This window comes from Monodelphis domestica, chromosome 2, assembly GCF_027887165.1.
Source record: "Monodelphis domestica isolate mMonDom1 chromosome 2, mMonDom1.pri, whole genome shotgun sequence".
Lineage (NCBI taxonomy): Eukaryota > Metazoa > Chordata > Mammalia > Didelphimorphia > Didelphidae > Monodelphis > Monodelphis domestica.
In genome coordinates this window covers 42,674,689-42,695,441 of record NC_077228.1, presented here as the reverse complement: position 1 = coordinate 42,695,441, position 20,753 = coordinate 42,674,689, and the positions used below count along the sequence as shown (strand labels likewise).

The 20,753-nt window shown below is 34.6% G+C and overlaps 1 protein-coding gene across 3 annotated transcripts in view; it reads left to right on the top strand.

The window, feature by feature from the left end:
• SH3GLB1 (SH3 domain containing GRB2 like, endophilin B1) overlaps nucleotides 1–20,753 on the top strand; it is a 43,001-nt gene that overhangs the window by 8,399 nt on the left and 13,849 nt on the right. Inside the window, exons 2-6 of one of the 3 annotated variants that reach the window (XM_007480567.2) lie at nucleotides 3,923–4,064; nucleotides 6,122–6,250; nucleotides 10,675–10,808; nucleotides 12,235–12,327; nucleotides 19,489–19,575. In XM_007480567.2, the coding sequence (XP_007480629.1) occupies nucleotides 3,923–4,064; nucleotides 6,122–6,250; nucleotides 10,675–10,808; nucleotides 12,235–12,327; nucleotides 19,489–19,575 (585 nt within the window). The remainder of the gene's footprint in view (nucleotides 1–3,922; nucleotides 4,065–6,121; nucleotides 6,251–10,674; nucleotides 10,809–12,234; nucleotides 12,328–19,488; nucleotides 19,576–20,753) is intronic. The other 2 variants (XM_003340103.3, XM_001362073.4) reach the window with 2 other exon arrangements.

Sequence of the window (20,753 nt, the reverse complement as noted above, 5' to 3'; positions counted from 1 at the left end):
ACATTGGATTGGGTTTTTATGACCTTGACTTAATTTAGTATTATTCTAGATTGAAAAAAAAAGAATGCTAGACAGACATTGTATGAATTCATTTTAGTACAAAAGAAAAATTGGCAGAGTTTAGGAGGGGAAGTGATTAACTACTTTACAGAAGGGGTCACTGTGGAGTCCTTTTAAGTAGTCCTTTTAAGTAGTGGCCTCCTCTAGGGCATTTAAAATCGGCTTCAATTTATTTAAAATATCCATTTAAAATCATAGATTCAGAACTAGAAAGAGACCTCAGAGGTCATTTAGTTCAGTTTCTGACTCAGTATAAGAAAATAAGATTGCTGGGTTAAACTGCTAGCCCTTCATGAACATAACCATTTAAATCAATCACGTATCTTTTGACCTAACAGGTACTTTCTTTCCCTAAACATATTCCAGCCTGTAGAAGAGATTGCAGACATCATAGCAATGATGAGTTTCTTTTTCAAGATGTTTACTGCTAAAATTATTTTTACATATAAAAATGAAAAAGACTTGAAGTAGTCCCATATCTAGTAAAATATTCATAGCACTTTTATGGTAAGGGGGAAAAGCAAGTGCCCTTAAATTGAGAATGGATGATAGAACCACAGGTTTAGAGAGGTTATCTAATCTACCTTTCTCATTTTATAAATAAGGGTACCTCAGATACCAAGGGCTTCGGAACAATATTGCAGACCAGAATACTGCTTCCAAATCTAACCCTCTTTGTGTTGAACCACACCACTTCCCAGTGATTGAATAAATTGATATATGACTATAATGGAATTTAGAGACAAGTGAGAAACCTTGTGGAAACTGATGCAGAACCAGGAAAACAATGTTAATCATGACTCTAATAATTTATTTGCCAAAACCTATTTTCCTACCAATTTAATTTTTAAAAAACTAGTCTGTAGAACAACCAATGTTCATTTTGACCAGATAGGAAAAAAACAGAAGAGATACAAAGAGACGTAGATTGAAGATATTGTAGAAGGCCTTTGAAATACAGGGCTAAATTTGTATTTTAGTCTCAAGTCACTGAGTGTGGTCTCTCAACTGGAAGGTAAGCTCTTTAGAATCTCATTTTTTTATTTGTATCCCAAGTGTTTGTACTAGTAAGTGCTTAATAATGCTTTTCCTTTCTATTCCATTCCACTGAAGGGTTTGAAGAGGGGACTATATGATCAGACCTGCATGCTCTAGTCTAGTACTCCATTGGATCTCTTATTTATGTGGATATTTCCTCCAGTTGTTCAAATGTTTCAGTCATGTACCGGGGTTCAGGGAAGTACCTTTGGTATGTAGTACTTCCTTTATTAGAGCGTGCCAAACCTTTTTCAGGGCTGCCTTCCTCCTTTGGAATCCATTTGCCTCCCAGGTCTCACCGGTAGATCCAAGAAGCTGTGGTATGAACAGTGGCCATACCAGCTAGGTTGAGGGTAACTGTCAGGCCTCAAGCCCATTGGTGAGTTAGGGCAGTAATCCACCCAAACATATGAAGACTTCCCCCAGCAGAATGGACAGATGAAAATAATTTGTTCCAACAACCACAAAGGTGGCAGAAGCAGGTACTGTGGAGAGTTTTAGAGCTTGATAAGACATTGAAGAAGCCAAGGTCAATTACTGCATCCCAAGCCATCACCAATAGTCTTGACTTTTGTCTTACCACTGGATTTTGATGACTTTGGAAGAGAGAGTGAGGCTTTCTGCAACTCTGGCTCTCAAATCCAATCTATGCATGAGTCAAAAGAAATCACTAGTGATGTCAATTTAGTTCTCTGAGACCAAAGGACAGCAACCAGCCTTTAGTAATGTACATTATACCTTGTCCATTCCTGCCAACACTATGGCACTCATCTTTGTCCACCTTCCAAAAACTTAGCATTGGTCATTCATCCAGCCTTCCTCAAATTCTCTTGACACATAATGAGGCTTCCGGAAAAGCATGGAGAGACTACTGCTTATCCTTCATTCCACCATGTAACCAACTGATATTTTCCAATGATATCTAACTTAGACCTCCTTTCTCCTCTGCTAACTCATAACTCTTTGTGATGTGTTGAAACCTGGTTATGCCCACCATGTCTTTTTCTGTTACCCTTGGAGTGAATCTCACTGTCACTTCTTATACCTAAGGTACACTGTTTTGGTAGCTACATGAAGAATAGGTTGCAGAAGGGAAAGCTCAGGGCAGGTAAACCACAGGAGAACTTTACTGCATAAGTTTAAGCCTGAATGGCCTAAGCAATAGCAAGGAGAACCATGGAGTGAATAGATACTGGTGGTATTTATCGGGACAGAACTGATGAAACTTGGCAATTAATGAGAGAAAGGAGGAGTCTAAGATCACTCTGAGATTTCAGGACAGGGTGATTTAAATAATTAGGCCCTCAGCATAAATAAGGCAGTTTAGAGGAAGAGAATATCTAAGGGTTAAAGTAAGCCCATTTGGGTGGGGTACCACTGGTATTTCTAACAGACAGTTGACAATGTGGTATTAGATTGGTTTTGTGGATAGAGCATATTGAAGCTGTTTCTTAAAAGATGACTATAATTTTAGCAGACAAAGATGGTGGAAATAGGAGGAAGAGGATGATGTATGGTGTAATTATATTCCAGGTAGAAGACAGCTAAACCTGGGTTAAGCTCTGAGAATACAAAAAAAAAAAAAAAAGCCAAAGACAGTCCCTGTCCTCAAGGAGCTTCACATCTAATGGAGGAGATAACAAGTAAATACATATATAAACAAGCTACATACAGGATAAATAAGAAATTAAATGAGGAAAGGCACTAAAATAATAAAAGCTAACATTTAGAGAGCATTTAGCCAAACACTGTCCTTATCACAGCCATTTTATAACTGAGGAAACTGAGGCAGACAGAGGAAAAGTACTTGCCCTGGGTCACCCAGCTAGATAGTGTCCCAAATGTGGTATAAAAGAAAATATACCAAATAAGTTAGAAGATTTGAAGCTCTGCCATTAGATATACAAGGTATAAATCATACCCATAAGTGTGCCCAGGTATACCCAGCTGTCTCAAAAAATGATATAATTAAAGCTTAGTTATTTTTAAAATATTTAATTAAGTTTTGGTTTCTTTGTTTAGATAAAAATGTCATTTTGTGATCATTGAATAAATGTTCGTCATAAAAAAATCAAATAAAATTTCTGAATGCACTCACACCCCTGATGAAATATGCTTGTGGGTTTGTGATTGTGGTTAAACTTTTCCTCTTTGTGCACTGGGCATGACAGTAGGTTTACAACCTACTCGTGTGGTCGTGAAGCTCCAGGGATATGTATTTTTTGTTGTTCTGGATCAATAAATAACATTTAGCTTCCCAGTACAGTAGGGCTTTCCTGGATGCTGCTTTCCAGCATACCACCTACATCCAGGGTATCTGAAGTGACTTAGTCTTTATACTTTTTGGACACTGTACAAAGTGTAGCTTAATGTTTATGGCCTAAATAGTTTTTGAATATGTTTACAAATTAACTGAGGAGATGTAAGTTGTGGATTTCTGTTGAGGGAAGCAGTAGAAAGTAGTTAGAGTAGTATGTCAAGAAGACTTATCCAAGTGCTATTGAATACTTATATGACCTGTTGAGGGCCATTTAGGGCCTTTGCCCTCCACCTTCATTATTCTTTCCATACTTATGATACCATTGCTGTTGACTTTCCTCTGCTCTCTCCCCTTCAGTGATCATGTCAGCCTGCTATGTTGTCAGGATGTCTCACCATTACAGATTATTCTTTTTCAGACACCTTACAGGTGATTAGTCATTTGGAATACATCTTCTTCCTGAGTTGGGGCTTGCCTGTATTTATTATTGATTATAAAATTACTCATTTTTTTTCAATTCAGTTTGAGGAATAACTACTTCATTCTTTTCTCTGTTAAAAACAGTTCACAGAAGAAAAGCTTGGTCAGGCAGAGAAGACGGAATTGGATGCTCACTTAGAGAACCTTCTTAGCAAAGCTGAATGCACCAAACAATGGACAGAAAAAATGATGAGGCAAACAGAGGTGCTATTGCAGCCAAATCCTAGTAAGGAACCTTTTTTTCTATTTAGTCTTATTTGGCAATTTTAAAGTGCTATTTGTGCTACATGTTTTTTCCTAATTTTTTTGGCCTTAATCTTTTAATGGTTGGGATTTATTTTTGTCTTTTGTTGTTTGTTTGTTTTTTATTGAAAATGGAGTGTTCTACAGGTAGAAAAACTTTGTATATAATGACTTGTATTCAAAGGCTTTCTGGAATCTTAACTGAGTAACAATTAGTATAAAATACAAGTTATGCTTAATACCTGAAATATAAAAAGACCAAGCTCCATTACTTCTCAAACTGTGATCTCAATAAATTTTAAGAAATATATGATTGGAAGGTCCCCAATGATAAAAACAAATCCTTCTGTTTGCCTGCAGACAATAGTGTTTTTGAACCATTCCATATAAAAGTACAATACATTAGATTAAATAGTTTATTTTTTTGTCACTTCAGATTTTTCAGAATAGAATTTTAGAGCTGGAAATTTTATCTCTCTTTTACAAATTTAAAAATTGTGACTCAAGAGAGATCTCTCTGCCTGTTGTTGCTCAACTTATTAGCAGTGGAACCTGAACTAACACTCAGGACTTTTTAACACTCAGTCAGATACTCAATCTATTGTATCATTTGGGGTAGTGAGAAGGCAAGTGACTGGATGGTCCATAGGAATCAGCCATGTAAGTTTTTTTTCCTGCCTATTCTTTATGTTTAATAGATCTGTAAAATGTCATAAAATTATTTTTAGATTATTCTTTTTAGATTTTAGAATTTTAGACTTTGAATGTATTACTACTAAAGAAATGTCAAGTTCAAGAGTTATGGGTTGAGACTTTTCTTTCTTGTGTAGTGTTTTTTAACAGACATTTCTTTTAATGAGAAAGAGTTTCTCTGGAGAAATGTTTAGTCTTTCATGCTTATGCAGTTCATCCATCACTTAGATTTCATTTAAGGCCTGAATATTAAGTGGATTTTAACCCATAATTTGAAAGGAAGAAAGGAAAAAATAGGCATATTAATTTCAATGCCTTTCCTTATGAAAGCAAAATTTCTTACAATTCACAGTTAGCAAATCCTATAGTCATTTATTTGTACTTAAAACCAAGTAAACAATCAACTTGCTGCTTAAAAGTAAATTTTTATTAATATTCCACAGTAGCCTATTAACCAAATTTAATTTAAAGTGTATATTAATGCTAAAGTTAATATTTGAAAGGTAAAAACTCTTCCAATTGTTCCAAATCACAAATGTCTCTGAAATATTTTCTACTGTGCAGTAAAATCTACCTTAAAAATTATTACTCTAGTATTAGCATACTAGAAGTCAGTTTTTGCAGGCAGGTATGAAATATGAAGTTGTTTTCATCTAAGCTAACTTCAACTTATAGGCAGATTTATACTATATTGACAGTATATTACTAGTTTCAGACCACTTCATAGTCTAAACTGGCCCATTTATAACCTCCCATGTCTATATTTGGTCATTAAAATCTAAAAGACTTTTAGCCTAGAAGACGCTTAGCTTAAAGTAGGAGAGACCTGTTTGTCATTCTCATTTCCTATAGATGTCTCTTCTAAACTTAGAAATAGTTTATATTTATGTTTTCTAAGTCTGGGATACATAGTTGTAAAGTTATGTTTCTATTCAAAGGCAAACAGAAAAACCTAAATAAAATAATTAAATTTTACTTGAAAGTAACTGTTGTTACCACACTTTGTAGGAACTTAAAAATAACATAGGACTCTCATGTAACCCTAAGAAAAGTTTTATCTTTTAAAATAATTTTAATGCCCAGTTGTTTTTTAATAAGTTTCATTCTTCATTTAAAAAAACAACATGTAAATTAACTAACTAGGAGAATATTGTCTATTAATATTTTGATGGTTAAATAAAATATTTTGCTATTTTTCACAGTCAATAGATCTGTGTTTTCATATGTAGTGGTAGCTTCATACTTGTTTGAGGGGATGGTATTGTTCCAAATCAAATACTTTTAAAAATAGTTTGTTGAAATAAAAATAGTATTCTAAATTAATTTATAACCTTAACTTTTTCTCAGATGCTAGAATAGAAGAATTTGTTTATGAGAAATTGGATAGAAAAGCTCCAACTCGTATAAACAACCAAGAACTCTTGGGGCAATACATGATTGATGCAGGGAATGATTTTGGCCCAGGAACTGCTTATGGTAAGTGCAAGCCAAGAAAATTTGGTAAGAAATACTTTGTAGTAGGATTAGATCTTCATTAGGGATATCTTCTTAGAAGTCACTTTGCTTCAAATTTGAGGTATTAAGTTGTTAAAGTGACAGACAAGTTAATAAAAATTAGCAGTATTTGTGCAGTTCTCAAAGATTAGCCTTTAAAAAACTTTGATTAAACTCTTTGGTTAGAAGATATGTTTTTTACCCCTTAGTAGCATCAGATTGTGTGCCATTCATTTTTCAGCACAAATTTTCCTTTGATTATAGAGTATAAGTAAAATTTTTCTACTGTGTGCATTTTATGAACAGATGCAGACTCCAGATATTTTAATGTGTTAGATAGTTTTTGTAGTAATTGGGACTCAAGTGAAAAAAGCTGAATCTTTTATTTCAAGTATATGAAAACTAAAAGATTTTCAGTTTAATGTAAAGGCTCAGTTACTTTTTGTTGTACTTAATAACAGTATAAATGGTAAATCAGCCCACCTGGTCCTTCGTATTATTTAAACATAAACTCAGAGCTTTTTAAAAGTACTTTACTTAATTTTACATTTATAATTCCATAGGCTTCATTTGTTATCCTCAAATTATAAATCTTTCGGAATTCTGAGGATGCTTAAAATCTCTGAAATACATAAACTTTGGGGCTTTTAGTTCTTAGGAAGGTAAAGAAATCTCTGATTTGTGCTTTTTTTGAAGTAAAGAATTCAAATGATTACTTCACAGTTTTTTAAAGGTTTTTCTAATATCTAAATCTGTTTTATAGTGAGATTTCTAATAAATCCTTATCCCTACCTCTTTATTTTTTAAAAATATTACCTTCCATCTTAGAATCAATACTAAGTATTGGTTCCAAGGAAGAAGAGGAATAAGGGCTAGGCAATTGAGGTTAAGTGACTTAAACAGGGTCAAACAGCTAGAAAGTGTCTGAACCCACATTTGAACCCAGGACCTACTATCTGTAGCCCTGGCTTTATACACTGAGTCATCTAAGCTGCCTCTCCCTATCTCTTTTTAATCACAAATTTCTAGTAATGTTTTGTTTTTAAAGTTGGTAGCTTTGGAGGGAGGTGGGAGGAGGGGAGGGAAAAAACATAAATCATGGAATCATGGAAAAATAGTCTTAATTAATTAAACTTAATTTAAAAAAACAAAAATAAAGTTGGTAGTTTTATTCATTTGAAAAACACCTTGAAAATGATCAGCCCCATTATTTTATAGATAAGAAGACTCTGCCCCTGGGAGCTGAACTGATTTGCCCAAGATCTTGCTAGTTAGTGTCAGAATTTATCCTACAGTGCTGGCCTTCTTTCTTCTATGCCTTGATGGTCTTTCTACCATCTCATGCTCTCCCTGCTTCATCTCTTAGTAGAGTTCTTATTGATTTGGATATTTGTTCAATGTCATTTTGTCCATCTTCATTTTCCTTGACTCTTCTAACTACTTTCTATTTCTTTGGCTTATGATACTAATTTTCCTTCTTAGGTTCTTTTTTTTTTTCTTTTACTACCCATGTTTTGAGTGTACTTAGCTCTCTTCACACTATATTCTGTCTGCTTCAGCTGCCATTTCTATTTAGATAACTCCTATATGTATAGCTCTGGACCTGGCATCTCCCATGAGTTTTTAGTGCTTAATTTCCAACTGCTTACTAGATATCTTCATCTTCATGTCCAGCTAACACCACAAACTCAATATTTCAAAAACAAAGCTTATTTATTGCCTTATTCCTCACCCCACAAAAAGCTACTCTTCCTTTGTCTAAGATTCCTTTTTATATTGTCTGTACCACACTATTCTCCTAATCAATCAGACTTGAAACCCCGATCATTGCTTTGACTCTGTCCTGACCCTCACCACCACTGTCAAGCCTGTCAGAGAACCTGAGCTATAAGAGACCTAAACAGGAGCATCCTCTCCATCAATCCACTAATAGTCCTTCAGCCTCTGCCTAGAGTCCAGAGACCACAGATGCTCAGTGCCTTCCGAGGCAGATCAACCCACTTTTGGACAGCCCTAATTGCCAGAAGATTTGCCTTCTCTGGCTACCATCTCTGCCTCTACAACTCCTACCCTTCCTGCCTCTGGAGCTAAACAGAATACGGTCAGTCCCCATCTTGTACAATAGCCATTCAAACACTTGAAGATTGTTGTCACATGCTTCTCCAAACTAAACATTCCTAGTTCCTTCAGATTTGTATCAGAAAACATAATCTCCAATCCACTTACTACCTTGTTTTGGCCATATTCCACTTTGCTAGAGTATGAATAGTACCATAATGCCCAGATCTGGTCTGAACAAAGTAGAAAGCAATATAGGTGCTTCCCTAGTTGTGAATGTGATGTCTCAATTTATGCTGCTTAAGAAAGGGAACTGCAGTATCACATTAATTAAAATTTGGACTTTAGTCTTCTAAAGCCTCTAGTGATTCTCTAGCCATATGTCCATCATCCTGTTCTTATATAGTTGGTGTTTTTGAATCTGAGTGTAGGACTTCTCTCCATCTTAAAAAAAAAAATTGATGAATTCTGACATATCCAGCTTGTAAGCTGTCCTGTCCAGACATTCATGCCATTTGCAGATTTGATAAGCAGTCCATCACCTCATATCTAGTCTGCTGGAATAACCTGCTACTGGGTCTCCTTGATTCATGAATCTCCCCACTCCTATCCTTCAGTGACTGAATCAGTTATCAAATTGTTCTTTTGGAAGTACAGGTCTGACAGGGTCATCCTTCTCTTAGCCTCAGTGATTCCCTGTCATCTCCAGGATCAGATTTGACATTCTCAGCCTTTCATAGCCCAAGACCCTACCATTTGGTTTACACCTTATTCCCTAACAATTCTACAATCCAGGGACACTGATTGACATTTTTGCCTCTATTTCCCAGTTCTCGGTATTTTCACTAGCTGTCCCATAGACCTGGAACTCTCTCTCTCTTATTACTTAGCCTTCTGACTTCCTAGCTTCCTTCAAGTTTCATATAAAATCCCGTTTCTGAAAGAAGTCTTTCCCAGGCCTCGTCAGTCTTCTTTTTGTCGATTGTCTCTAACTTGTCTGTCTATAATTTGTTTATATGGAGTTGTTTACTTCAGTAAACTCCAGTTCCTTAGTAGACTGAGAGCTCTTAGCACAGTGTCTGGGTAGGTTAGAGATGGTTAATGAATATTTTTTGATTTGGTGACTGAATGTTCATAAGATATCTCTTATAGTTGAATTGCTTGTCAGCTTCATGAAGAGGGATATAATAGGGGAAAGAGAGAATATGAATCCTGTAACCATGGAAAAATATTTTTTAAAAAAATGTTTTAATTGTTATATCCAAGAACTTTTTCCAGGAATAAAAATTAACCTCATTGGCCTATAGTTAGGAGATTCCACCCTCTCCCTGTTTTGAAAATTATGGTATTCACCTGTCCAGTCTTAAGGCATCTTTCCTGTTCTCCACCATTTTTCAAAAGCCATTGACCACCTACTAACATTCACCATTCTGTTTGTTTCTCTCTGCTTTGTCTTATAAACATTTTCCTTTCATGAACTGAATTTCCTCACATGAGTATGTGTATATATAAATATATACACACACACATATATATATTTTCTTTCTCTATTGTGCTCCTCATTGCTGCTTATTTACTGTTTCTTGAATATGAAGTATATTCATGCATCCTATACCAGTAGTCCTATTTGCTGTCATTTCTACTTCTGCAGTGTCCTATCTCTGGCCCCTCAGTTTCACATTTTCCCAGCCTCTCTCCTGAGCTGCTATGATCTTCTCTGAGCTGACATCTTTGCCTCCACTGTCCCTTCTTTCTTTATAACATAGTCAAAACAGTCTTCTGCACAGATCTGTGTCACTTCCCTATTAAAAACTGATAAAGATTTGTAGGAGGGGCAGAGGAGGGCACAAGGTACTGGACCTGCCTTCACCTGGCTCTGTGGATCTGGGCAAGTCACTTAGTCTCTTGTCTGCCTCAGTTTCCCCATCATCTATCTCCTAAGGTTCTGGTGAGGATCAAACAAGGGAATGTATGGAAAGGGTTTTGTAAACCTTGAAGTGCTAGAAATGTCAGCTGGTGTGATTTCAAGGACTTCCCTTAGGATGAATACACACTCATCCATAGCATGTCTATCTATACAAACTCCCTCATCTTATATAGATGAGGAAACTAAAGCCCTGTGGTTTGCCCAAGTTTACACAGAGAAGTAAGCTTCAGAAGTGGAATTTGAATCCAAGTGCTCTAACTAGCTCCAGGACCAAAGATTTTTGAGATTAAATAGTTTCAACTATTAGTTTTGTAAAAACAATTTGGATTTTGTTTAGCCAAGTTGCTGCTGTCTTTTCATGATCAGAACTTAATTATCATGAATGTTACCAGAAGATTATAAATAGAAATTTCTTTTATAGGTAATGCCCTCATCAAATGTGGAGAAACACAAAAACGAATTGGAACAGCAGACAGAGAACTGGTTCAAACAGCTGCAATAAACTTTCTTACTCCTTTAAGAAACTTTATAGAAGGAGATTATAAAACAATTACTGTGAGTTGGAAGACTTTCTTTTTTTTTTTGTAAAATAGTATACTTATATTATGTAGCCACACTATAATAAGAGTTGGCATCTAACTATATTCATCTAAATGACTGATTTCAAAATCATATATATGGATGTAGCATGAACAGAAATTTTTAAAAAAGCTCTCCAGTTATGCTTCCTATTCAGCATAGCTTTGAAATGGGATTTGAAAGCTGGACCAAAGTAAAGAACTAATGTGAGTCTTACTTAGTGGGCAAAACTGTAGTATTAGTATAAAGCAACTCCTTGTCTCTCTGTCAGTGCACAGATCTGTAGTAGGATTCCGAGAAATTCAAGGAAAGGGAAAGGCTCTGAGCTGCCATTTCAGTAGCATGTAAAAATGTAGAACAGTGTTAAAAAACACACTGTGATTGGAATTATGACCCAATATGTCAGATTCTTGAGGTTGGTACAAGTCCTCAATACTCCCCTATTTGCCTTGTAGGGAATCTAATCAGTGGGCATGGAGACATCTAGAAATTATGCATTTCCTCCTATTTCCTTAGAAATGTGGCAGAATCCTGTGGTATAGGAAGAAGTAAATTCCTCCCAATTGTTTTGACATGTTCTCTTTCCTGTTCTCCTCCCACTAGATGTATCTTATTATGTCCTCTAGGCTAAAGCCTCTTGTATATGCCCTGGAACACAAGCAGGGAAAAGCTCTTATCTTGATTTCAAGTATTATGACCCTTTTAGCTAATTTGCAGGTCCATCATTCCAAAATGTTTTAGAAATCCATTGTTTTTGGAAAATGTTTGTTGGTGTGATAATTAAATGTCAATAGCATTTAATTTTCCCATAGCTTTTTAATCTCAGTCAAAAGAATTAAATAATGTTTTCTTTTTTAAAATGTTATTAATGGGACAGCTAGGTGGCTCAGTGGATTGAGAGCCAGATGTAGAGACAGGAGGTCCTAGGTTCAAATCTGGCCTCAGACACTTTCTAGCTGTGTGACCCTGAGTAAGTCACTTAACCTCCATTCCCTAGCCCTTACTACTCTTCTGCCTTAGAACCAATACACAGTATTGATCTTAAGATGGAAGGTAAGGGTTTAAAAAAATTTTTATGTTATTAATATCTTTAGCTTTCAAAGAGCTCATCAAATCAAACCAGCATATCATCCTTGAATATATGATATTCCTCATCCATAGAGCTCAACTTCTATAAAGATAAGAGTTCCATTTTTTATCTATTTCCATGAACAAGCTGGGATTTCATAATGATATTCTGTTTTATTACTAGATCCCCATTTTGTAGATGAGGAAATTGAGGCTTAGAGAAGTTAGGGGATTTGACCAGGGTCACATATCCACCTAGGTGACTAATTAAAATGTATCTTCTGCTTTTTCTGAATTCTCACCTCATTAAAGACCTCTTTTTTTATTTTTACAGAAAGAAAGGAAACTACTGCAAAATAAGAGACTTGATTTGGATGCAGCAAAGACTAGACTGAAAAAGGCAAAAATCGCAGAAACGAGAGCATTAGTAAGTAGTATTTAGAGTCATTATTAATCTAAAAAAATATTTTTAAAGACTCAGAATTGTTATTGGCATATCATCTGAGTTTAACCATAAGAAAATTATTTTGTTTGATTTTAAAATCAGACTTGGAGGCAGCTAGGTAGTTCAGTAGATTAAGAGCCAGGCCTAGAAACAGGAGGTCTTGAGTTCAAATATGGCCTCAGATACTTCCTAGCTGTGTGACTAGGCAAGTCACTTAACCCCCATTGTCTAGCCCTTAGTGGTCTTCTGCCTTGGAACCAATACACAGTGTTGATTCTAAGATGGAAGGTAAGAGGTTTTTGTAAAAAAGAAAGAAATCAAACTCACCCTTATTTTACATGCCAAGTTATTGTTTTCTCCAAAGTAATGAGACTATATATTCCAGTTACGCTGCTCTTTCTGGAAATGATTATTGGTATTGCTTTTAGAACTGTCATCACATTCAGTTTAATATAATGTCCCTATTAGAGGCAGTGAGAATATGAATAACTAGGATATGGCCCTTGCTTTTATAAAAGTTTACCACTTAGTAGGAAGGATGAGACAAGTGTACACAGATTTAATACGATGGAGAATATAAAAGAAGCATAATAATAACTGACATTTAAATAATGCTTAAAAGTTGGCAAAGGTCTCTACATACATTTAATCTTCTCATCCATCTCATTTAGTTCTTGCTACAATCTTATGAGATACCATGGGCATCATATTCATCATACTCTTTTATAGAAGAAGAAACCGAAACACATAAATGTTAATGAATGACCTGCCTAGGATCACACATGTAGAAAGGGCAAGAGACAGGATTCATGCCAGGGTCTTCTGAGACTCCATTTAAGTATGATTGTAAAGTATTTGATTTTTTTTCCTCGCATGGTTCATTAGCTCATTCTAAAGGCAGTTCATTAAATCAAGGATTCTTGACCATATCCAGAGACCTCGGGGAAGAGAGAACCTACTAGCACCTGAGGCATGCTAGTCTACTTTAGGTAGTTAATGGTTGTTAAGCTTTTTTTTTACATTAAGCTGAAATTTTGTCTGTCAGCTGCTTGCATCCCACACACTGAGACTAAGATGAAATTTTAATCCTTTTTATATACCAGCCCTTCAAATATTTCAAGACCGTTTTCATGTCCCTTTTGGGTTTTCTCTTCTACATACAGGCTTTACCATTCTTATATGACACATTCCTGAGTCTCTTTACAATCTTATTCTGTTCTGGACACTCTCTAGTTTATCCGTGTGAGTTCCCCACAGTGAACACTCCAGTATTCCAGGTGTGTGACCAGAGCAGAAAAGAGTTGGGCTATCACCAACAAAGGCCTGTGACCCTGATGCTATTCTTTATATAACCTAACATTTCCTTAGCTTTTTATTTGCCATATCACAATGTTGACCCACATTGAACTTGAGTGCCAAACAAGGAATCCCTAAAGTATTTGGAGCAATGACAGTATTGTTAGGAAACCATTATAACATTTATTCCAAAGTGACCCCATTTTGAAGGAAAACATTCCATTAAAAGTATAAGTTATGTTATGTTACCTATTTTTTTTTTTAAATTTCATTCAGGTTAAGTTATTTTGAGTGTTTGTTGATTTAGTAATTCTAGACTGTACTGTTTTCAGTACATTACTGTTTTCAAAAGAACAAAAGTACTATTTCAGGGAGATTGTTAGCTTTTTACATCTTTTTTATAGTTGAAAAAATGAAGGGAATAAAATTAAATGATATACTAATATAGATAAAATCCAGCATCTAAAAGAATCTGCATTTCAACATACTAATTGAACATTACTTTTCAACTAAGAAACATTTTGCTACTACATCATTAGAAATACTGAGACTGACTTACAGAGCTTGTAGACCAAGATTTCAAACTATTGTATTTTTTATCTTCTAGTGAGATCTCATAAGAATACACTTTAGGATGAGCCAAAGAAGTTTCTTGTATATGTTTTCATGTTTTCTCTTCCTTTGGAAGCTCTATGTTAGGAGGAACTACTGAGATAAAGATGAAATCTAACAGCATTTCTGAGGTCATTTGCCAAAAAGTTTTTTAAGCATAGACTTTTCTACAACTTTATCTTTCTAGATTTTCTGTAGAATTATGCTTTAAAAGAATTCGACATATAGTCAGAAATTCAGGAGTATGTATACTTCCAGTGCATTCCACAATGAATGGTAATTTTGCTTTACAAATTATATAGAAAATACTTAGAGCCAAAGACATTTCATATTTATATAAACAGAGATCACTTTACAGACAGGCTAAATATATCCAGATAATTATGGAGTGGAAAGATAAGAATCCAATTTCAAGGCAAAAATCTAATTTGCTGAAAACTTTCATATAGTGGTGGTTTCCTTACTTGTCCAGATAAAAAATATTCAATAACTCACATTTATATTATACTTTGCAACCATAAAGTGTTATATACATAATCTCATTGATTCTGTAAGGAAGATTATTGCCATTTAATACAAGGAAACAGAAACTTAGAAAAGCTCAGTGACTTGTCTGGGGTTGCCCTAGTAAACTGATGCCAGGACATCAAACCCAAGCCTTCTGCTTTCCCCAGACTGGCATTCATTTCCTCAGTTATGATGTACCCAAGATAAGCCAGCTAAGTCCTGAGGGAACCCTGGAATGCCCACACCATCAGAGATAAGCACCCAAGAGCTGTTGTGATTGCCTTTCCATATCTTTTTAAGTAATATAAACCAATGCAAAATCAAATTCATTTTTATTAAAATTTATTTTCCCATAAATATATACTTAGAAAAGATTTATTCTGCTTAAATGCTATTTTTAATTGTCCAGGATCCATAATTTCATCACAAAAAAGTATCTCTTAAATTATAATATGGGACAGTGATAAAAATGATTTCATTTAGAAAAATCTACTTTTATGTAATTTTTCAGTAATCATTCTATTATGCACACTTGTCTTAGCCCATATTCTATCTACTGTACCACCTAACTGCCTTTGAAACAATAATTTTATGCATTTTATACATTTATTGGTTTCCAAGATAACATACAAATTAAAGAGTTACTGAAAGCCAGTTTTTACATTCCAAATGCTATGATTTCTAGGGTTAGTTCTAGGGCTTGCTGAGCATTATATTTGCAAGTTGAATTGAGATAGTGGATTTAAATAGTTTTATGGGTTTGAATCATCCTAGTGAGCAATTTGAAACCTTTTGAAGGTGTCCCAGAGCTTTAGGATTGGTTAATAAGAAGGAATGGAAATTGGGACACTGTATTGACTCCTCGTTTTACTTTGAGACAAATCCTTCCAGTCACTTATTTACTTAAGCTCTAATAAGCAATGTATGGCTATTCTGAAAGAAAAAATTTTTTTTGGTTTCTTTAGAACTAATCTTGTTTTGTGGTAATTTCATTAATACTAATTTATATCTGCTACAAAAATTCTTAGGAATTTAGTTCTTCTGTTACTTTAGTACAAAATTTAATTTTTCTTTCATATTCACATGGCTTTAGGCATTTTCTACAGTTGAAATTTTGCACCTTTGAAAAACATTGGACGGCTCAGAACTTGCTAATTCTGCAAAGGAAGCAGAAAGTGGAAGTTTGTTCCCTTAAGGTTGTAACAATATTAGAGGAAAGGGACAGACTACTTGTGGAAAAATAGGTACAGGTTGAAAAGTGAGTTCTTTAATGGTGTGGAACAAGCTTCCTCGAGGCTTACCCTAGGTAAGCCACTAACAACAAAATCTAGCAACTTGTGACATGGTGCAAACTTAGGTTCAGCAATATAAATATCAGTACAGTCGTAGCAAAGATTTTTTCCTTAATGTACCTTTAAATACATAATCTTGATTTCAAGTGCTTTAACAGATTTGAATTTCTATGTCTTGGAATTATAAATCTTCAGAATAGCAATCTGTTTTGAGAACAAGTTTGTTACTAGGAAAATTCAGTGTTGCTAGCAACCTAAGTTGATTGCAATTTCAGTCTTCAAATCATGGGACTACACCATAAACCATGAATTTGATGAAATGTCAACAAAATTTTCAAGATGAAATCTGATGTATTAATATTTCAGCCTTTTTGAATTTGATTTTTAAAAATTATAGTTAGAATAGAGATGATTAGATCCAACATCTCATTTCCAAGATGAGAAAATTGAGACTGACATTAAATACCTTGCCCACAGGTCAGCTAGTTGAAAGTAGAACCAGTATTTGAACCCAATTCTACAAGGGCCTTAAACATTTTTAGCCAATAGCTACCCAATCTGGGTAGAATAGGTTGATTTTACTTTCCCCCATCAAAGTGAACATTATATTTTTCGCTTAAGATTAAGCTTCTCACACACAAAGGTCCAAGGATCATAGAATTTTAGATGTAGAAGTATGATAAGGGTCCTGCCATGGTGCTCTCTGAGGATTGCTTGGTATTTTCAGTTTCCTTTTTCCTGCCACAGGGCAAAGTAAGCCCATCCTCTCTTCTTCCAGCTTCTAAACCCAACAAGCTCAGATCTTGGACTTTGTGGTTTTCCTTTTCAGGTTTCCTCTGTTCACTGGATACCCATTCCCAATTGGCTTTAGGGGAGGGATGCAGTTTCCTGACACCTGGCTTCCTAGCCTTTGAGCCCTTTCAGACTTTTACTTAAAAATAAGAGTGGGTCAGGGGGAGTGGCAAATAACTCCTCTCCATCCTAGGGCTTACATGAGAGAAAATACTAATAGCGGAAGAAGACTCTAGCATTACATTTAGCTCTCATTAATCTCTCTGTTTATAAATGTGTTTTAAATATGAGTTTTATTTTCTTTTAATTTTCCTCTTCTTCCTTGTCAGACTCTTCTTTCAGGTCTTCTTTGAATCAGATTTTCCCACAACTTATCAAACATGAAGGAATAAGGACTGGACTTATAATTTTGCCAATATAGGGAAATCCCCAATAAGTAAACTCCCTCTACCAATATAGGTTTTGGGGACTCATGGTTGCTCTTAAACCATCTTGTTTTTTGCTTTTTCCTCTTTCCTGGGATCCTATATTTAGAGCTAGTAGAGATTTCAGAGATCAAATCCAATCTCTTCATTTTACAAATGAGGAAATAGAGGAAGGAGAAGAGAAACTTGCCTAAAGCAGAAGTAGCAAAATCAGAATCCAGGTGCTCCTGAATGGCCAGAGTGGCATTTCCTTCTGACTATTCTTTGTTGGTGGGTACCCACCATTAGGGCCTCTTCAACTCCCTGTGTATTTAACTGACAAAAAACTTAGGAATAAGGAATCAAAGACTCCTTTGTATTCTGATCCTTTTCATATCAGTAATTCTGGAACTTGTCTAATCTTAAACTCTAAAGTACTAAGTTGTCATATCATTCTCCAAGAGTATCTCTATCTTTAAATTCTTAAGATGTGGTTATGACCTTGATATACATGCCACTCTTTATCTGCCTTGACTGACTGGAGTAATGATTTTCCACCTACCTGTCAGTGCCTTAATTTTCACATCTGTAAAATGGAGAGGTGGGACTAGACTACATCTTTCTATCTCAAAATTATAATAAGCATGTGAGTATTTACAGCCTTATTCCTGTATGTAGGTAGTCCACAAGATGTTATTTAACTATACATTCTCATTGGTTGAGATTTTCCCCCTTAAAAACCAAAAAGTACAAATAAAAACCTTCATAGGGGAAAGCTGTTTTATTACTGTTTAATTTCCAAGTATAGAAAGAATAAAAGATACTAAGATTCTGAGCCATATATACCCTTGAATAAAATTATGGGGCTTATTTAGAGTCTAGCCCAAGTAACTAGTCTCATATCAAAGTAGCAACCCTGGAATTTTTGTTACCTTATTTTAGATCTTTTAAAATAAAGAAGGTATTTTGCTTTTGTATGGAAACCAAAGACCACTTGTTTTTATTAAGTGCCTATTCTGATCATGTGATAACAATTGGCACAGCGCCACAAATGCATTACATGTCTTAATTGCCTAGCAGAAGCTTTGTTTTTTATGGGAGTACCATTCAAAAATGAATCAAATATTGCTGCTTTAATTAAAATATATTTCTTCCAAGGGGATAGCATATTTTTGTAGGACTTCATAATGTAAGTATTTTTTTAAGCTTTTTTAGGATATAGTTTTAGATAATTTGATTCTGCCTATTGGAAACATTGACATTCCTGACCCCTGATGTGGCAGCAACTTCCTATGTTCAGAAATTGAAAATGGCAACTTCTAAGGCATTTCCAAAAGGTTAACTCATTGCAAAGAGTAAGGGGAGATTTGTCTTCTGACAGTAATTTAATACTAAAGTCTCCCAAATTTCTAAATTTGGAAGTTTTAATGTGATCAAAATTACATGATAAGACAATGCTAATTAATTATGCATTTTATTATACCTTTAATTTCACCACTTACATCTGAGTCTACCTTGCTGTACTTCAGCAACTACTGGGAAAAGTAGCTCCAACATTTAACTTTTTACCCCTTTAGTGAGATACATTTGAGCTTTGCTCATTATTGCTTCTGGTTTTCCAAGCTATGAATATGGAAATGAATGTCTTGTATTTCACTACAAAGCAGTAATCCTATAGTCTGTATTGTCCTTTTTTAACTAGGCTGAATTTGTAATTTCTAAACAGAGAACATTACAGTTGACAAATAAAATATAGAATGAACATTTAGAATGTCTGAACCCATTCCCACAGACTGTCATGAATATATTTAATAAAATTTTAATTTATTAAAAATGAAAGAATACTCATGCATTTCACATTACTTTAAAGGAATGTTAAGAATTCCCTGAGACTGATTAAAAGATAACATTTTACTTTCAATTATTATTTAATAACAGAAAATTATCTTTGAATAGAAAACTAAAGCTGCCTTTTTGCCTATCTTGTGATGACTATAGTCAAAACCCTTCTTCATTTTCGTGATTTATATTAGACCTCTATTAGACAGTGGTGTGGTTTTTAAATTTGCCTCCCAAATAACAATTATATCAGTAGCACAGTTTGCCATCAGTGTAGTTACTCTGTTTTTAAAAGTAGCCATTTTATCTGTTCACCTTGGTTAGTGTTGTTTGTTTAAAAGATGACTTTCGCTGTGTTCGTTGTTATAATATGTTCTTTGTCTCTTATCTGTGCACTTAAGCAACTAAATTCGACTCAACCTGAAGGAGATAACATTATGGTAAATTTATCTTACATGCTCAACTTGCTGCATGTAAAATGGCTGAAGGTTTGTTGGCCTACCATGTTTTCTACATCTTCAGTGAAGTGTCTTCTCTTGCTATTCAATATTGATTTCTATTTTGAAGTCTGAAGGCATATATTCAGAATTATATATTAATACAAAAATGAATTTTCAGAAATTTTCATTGAAGTAACTTCTTTTGATATTCTTTTGCAGTATGCTTAAAGGCCAGTTGGTATTGTCAGAATGTATAAACATAAACTAAAAGAGACTTTTTTTTTCTTCTTTTTTCCCCCTTCCTTATACAAATCAAGGCATTGCTTTCTTTGAATTATTGTATCGCAACTTTTGGGAAAAGGTTTTAATAAGACAAGTCCACCTTTATCCTGTAGTGGTCAAATTGTATTCCTTGATAAAAGGTAGACCAATCTTTTCCATCAGGATTTGGGTTTTGCATAGTATAAGAACATTCTCTCATCCAAGGATTTGAAGTATTATCATTGCCTCTCAACAAGGAGGCACTCAACCAGTAGCTTCCCATCTCCTCCTCCTCCTCCTCCTCCTACTACTACTACAAAGGAGCCAGAAATGAGTTGTTTAGAAGCTTGTTTTATGCTATTTTCTTCACAGCTCATATTTCTGCTGTAGTATATATGTTGATCCCATCTTGGGAGAAATAATTTTTTAAAAAACAACCTTAAGATTAACGTCTTACAATTTTGTTCAGTCTTTTGAGACACTGAGGAAATGACTTTTTAAGATGTTTATTGAAAATTATTTCAACTTAAAATACTAAAATCTGAAAGTATCCCAAAGTTCCAGTGTTAGTCAACAAGTACTTAATTGAGCAATCATGATTGTTGGATAGCAATGCTTGGGCATGTGTTACTCCAGCTGGAATAGCAAAGACTCTCTACTATAATTACTTTTGGCAAGACAGCTTTTCAAAAATTAAGTTTGCCAAAAGCAAGGAAAATGCATAAAATACTGAGGCATGATATATAATTAGAAAAGATAATTTCACATACCAAATATATACAATTTGTGAAGATTTTCCCTGTCTCTACTACCTCAACTGAGGAGAAATCAGCATGCTTTGCAAATAGCAAGAGAATACATGTCTATTTTTCATTGTCCTAGCTAGTAGATAATGTGAAAGTATGATTATGTTTGTCATAGATAAGTGTGTAAACTTTAGTATTTGTAGAATCATAGAATGTCAG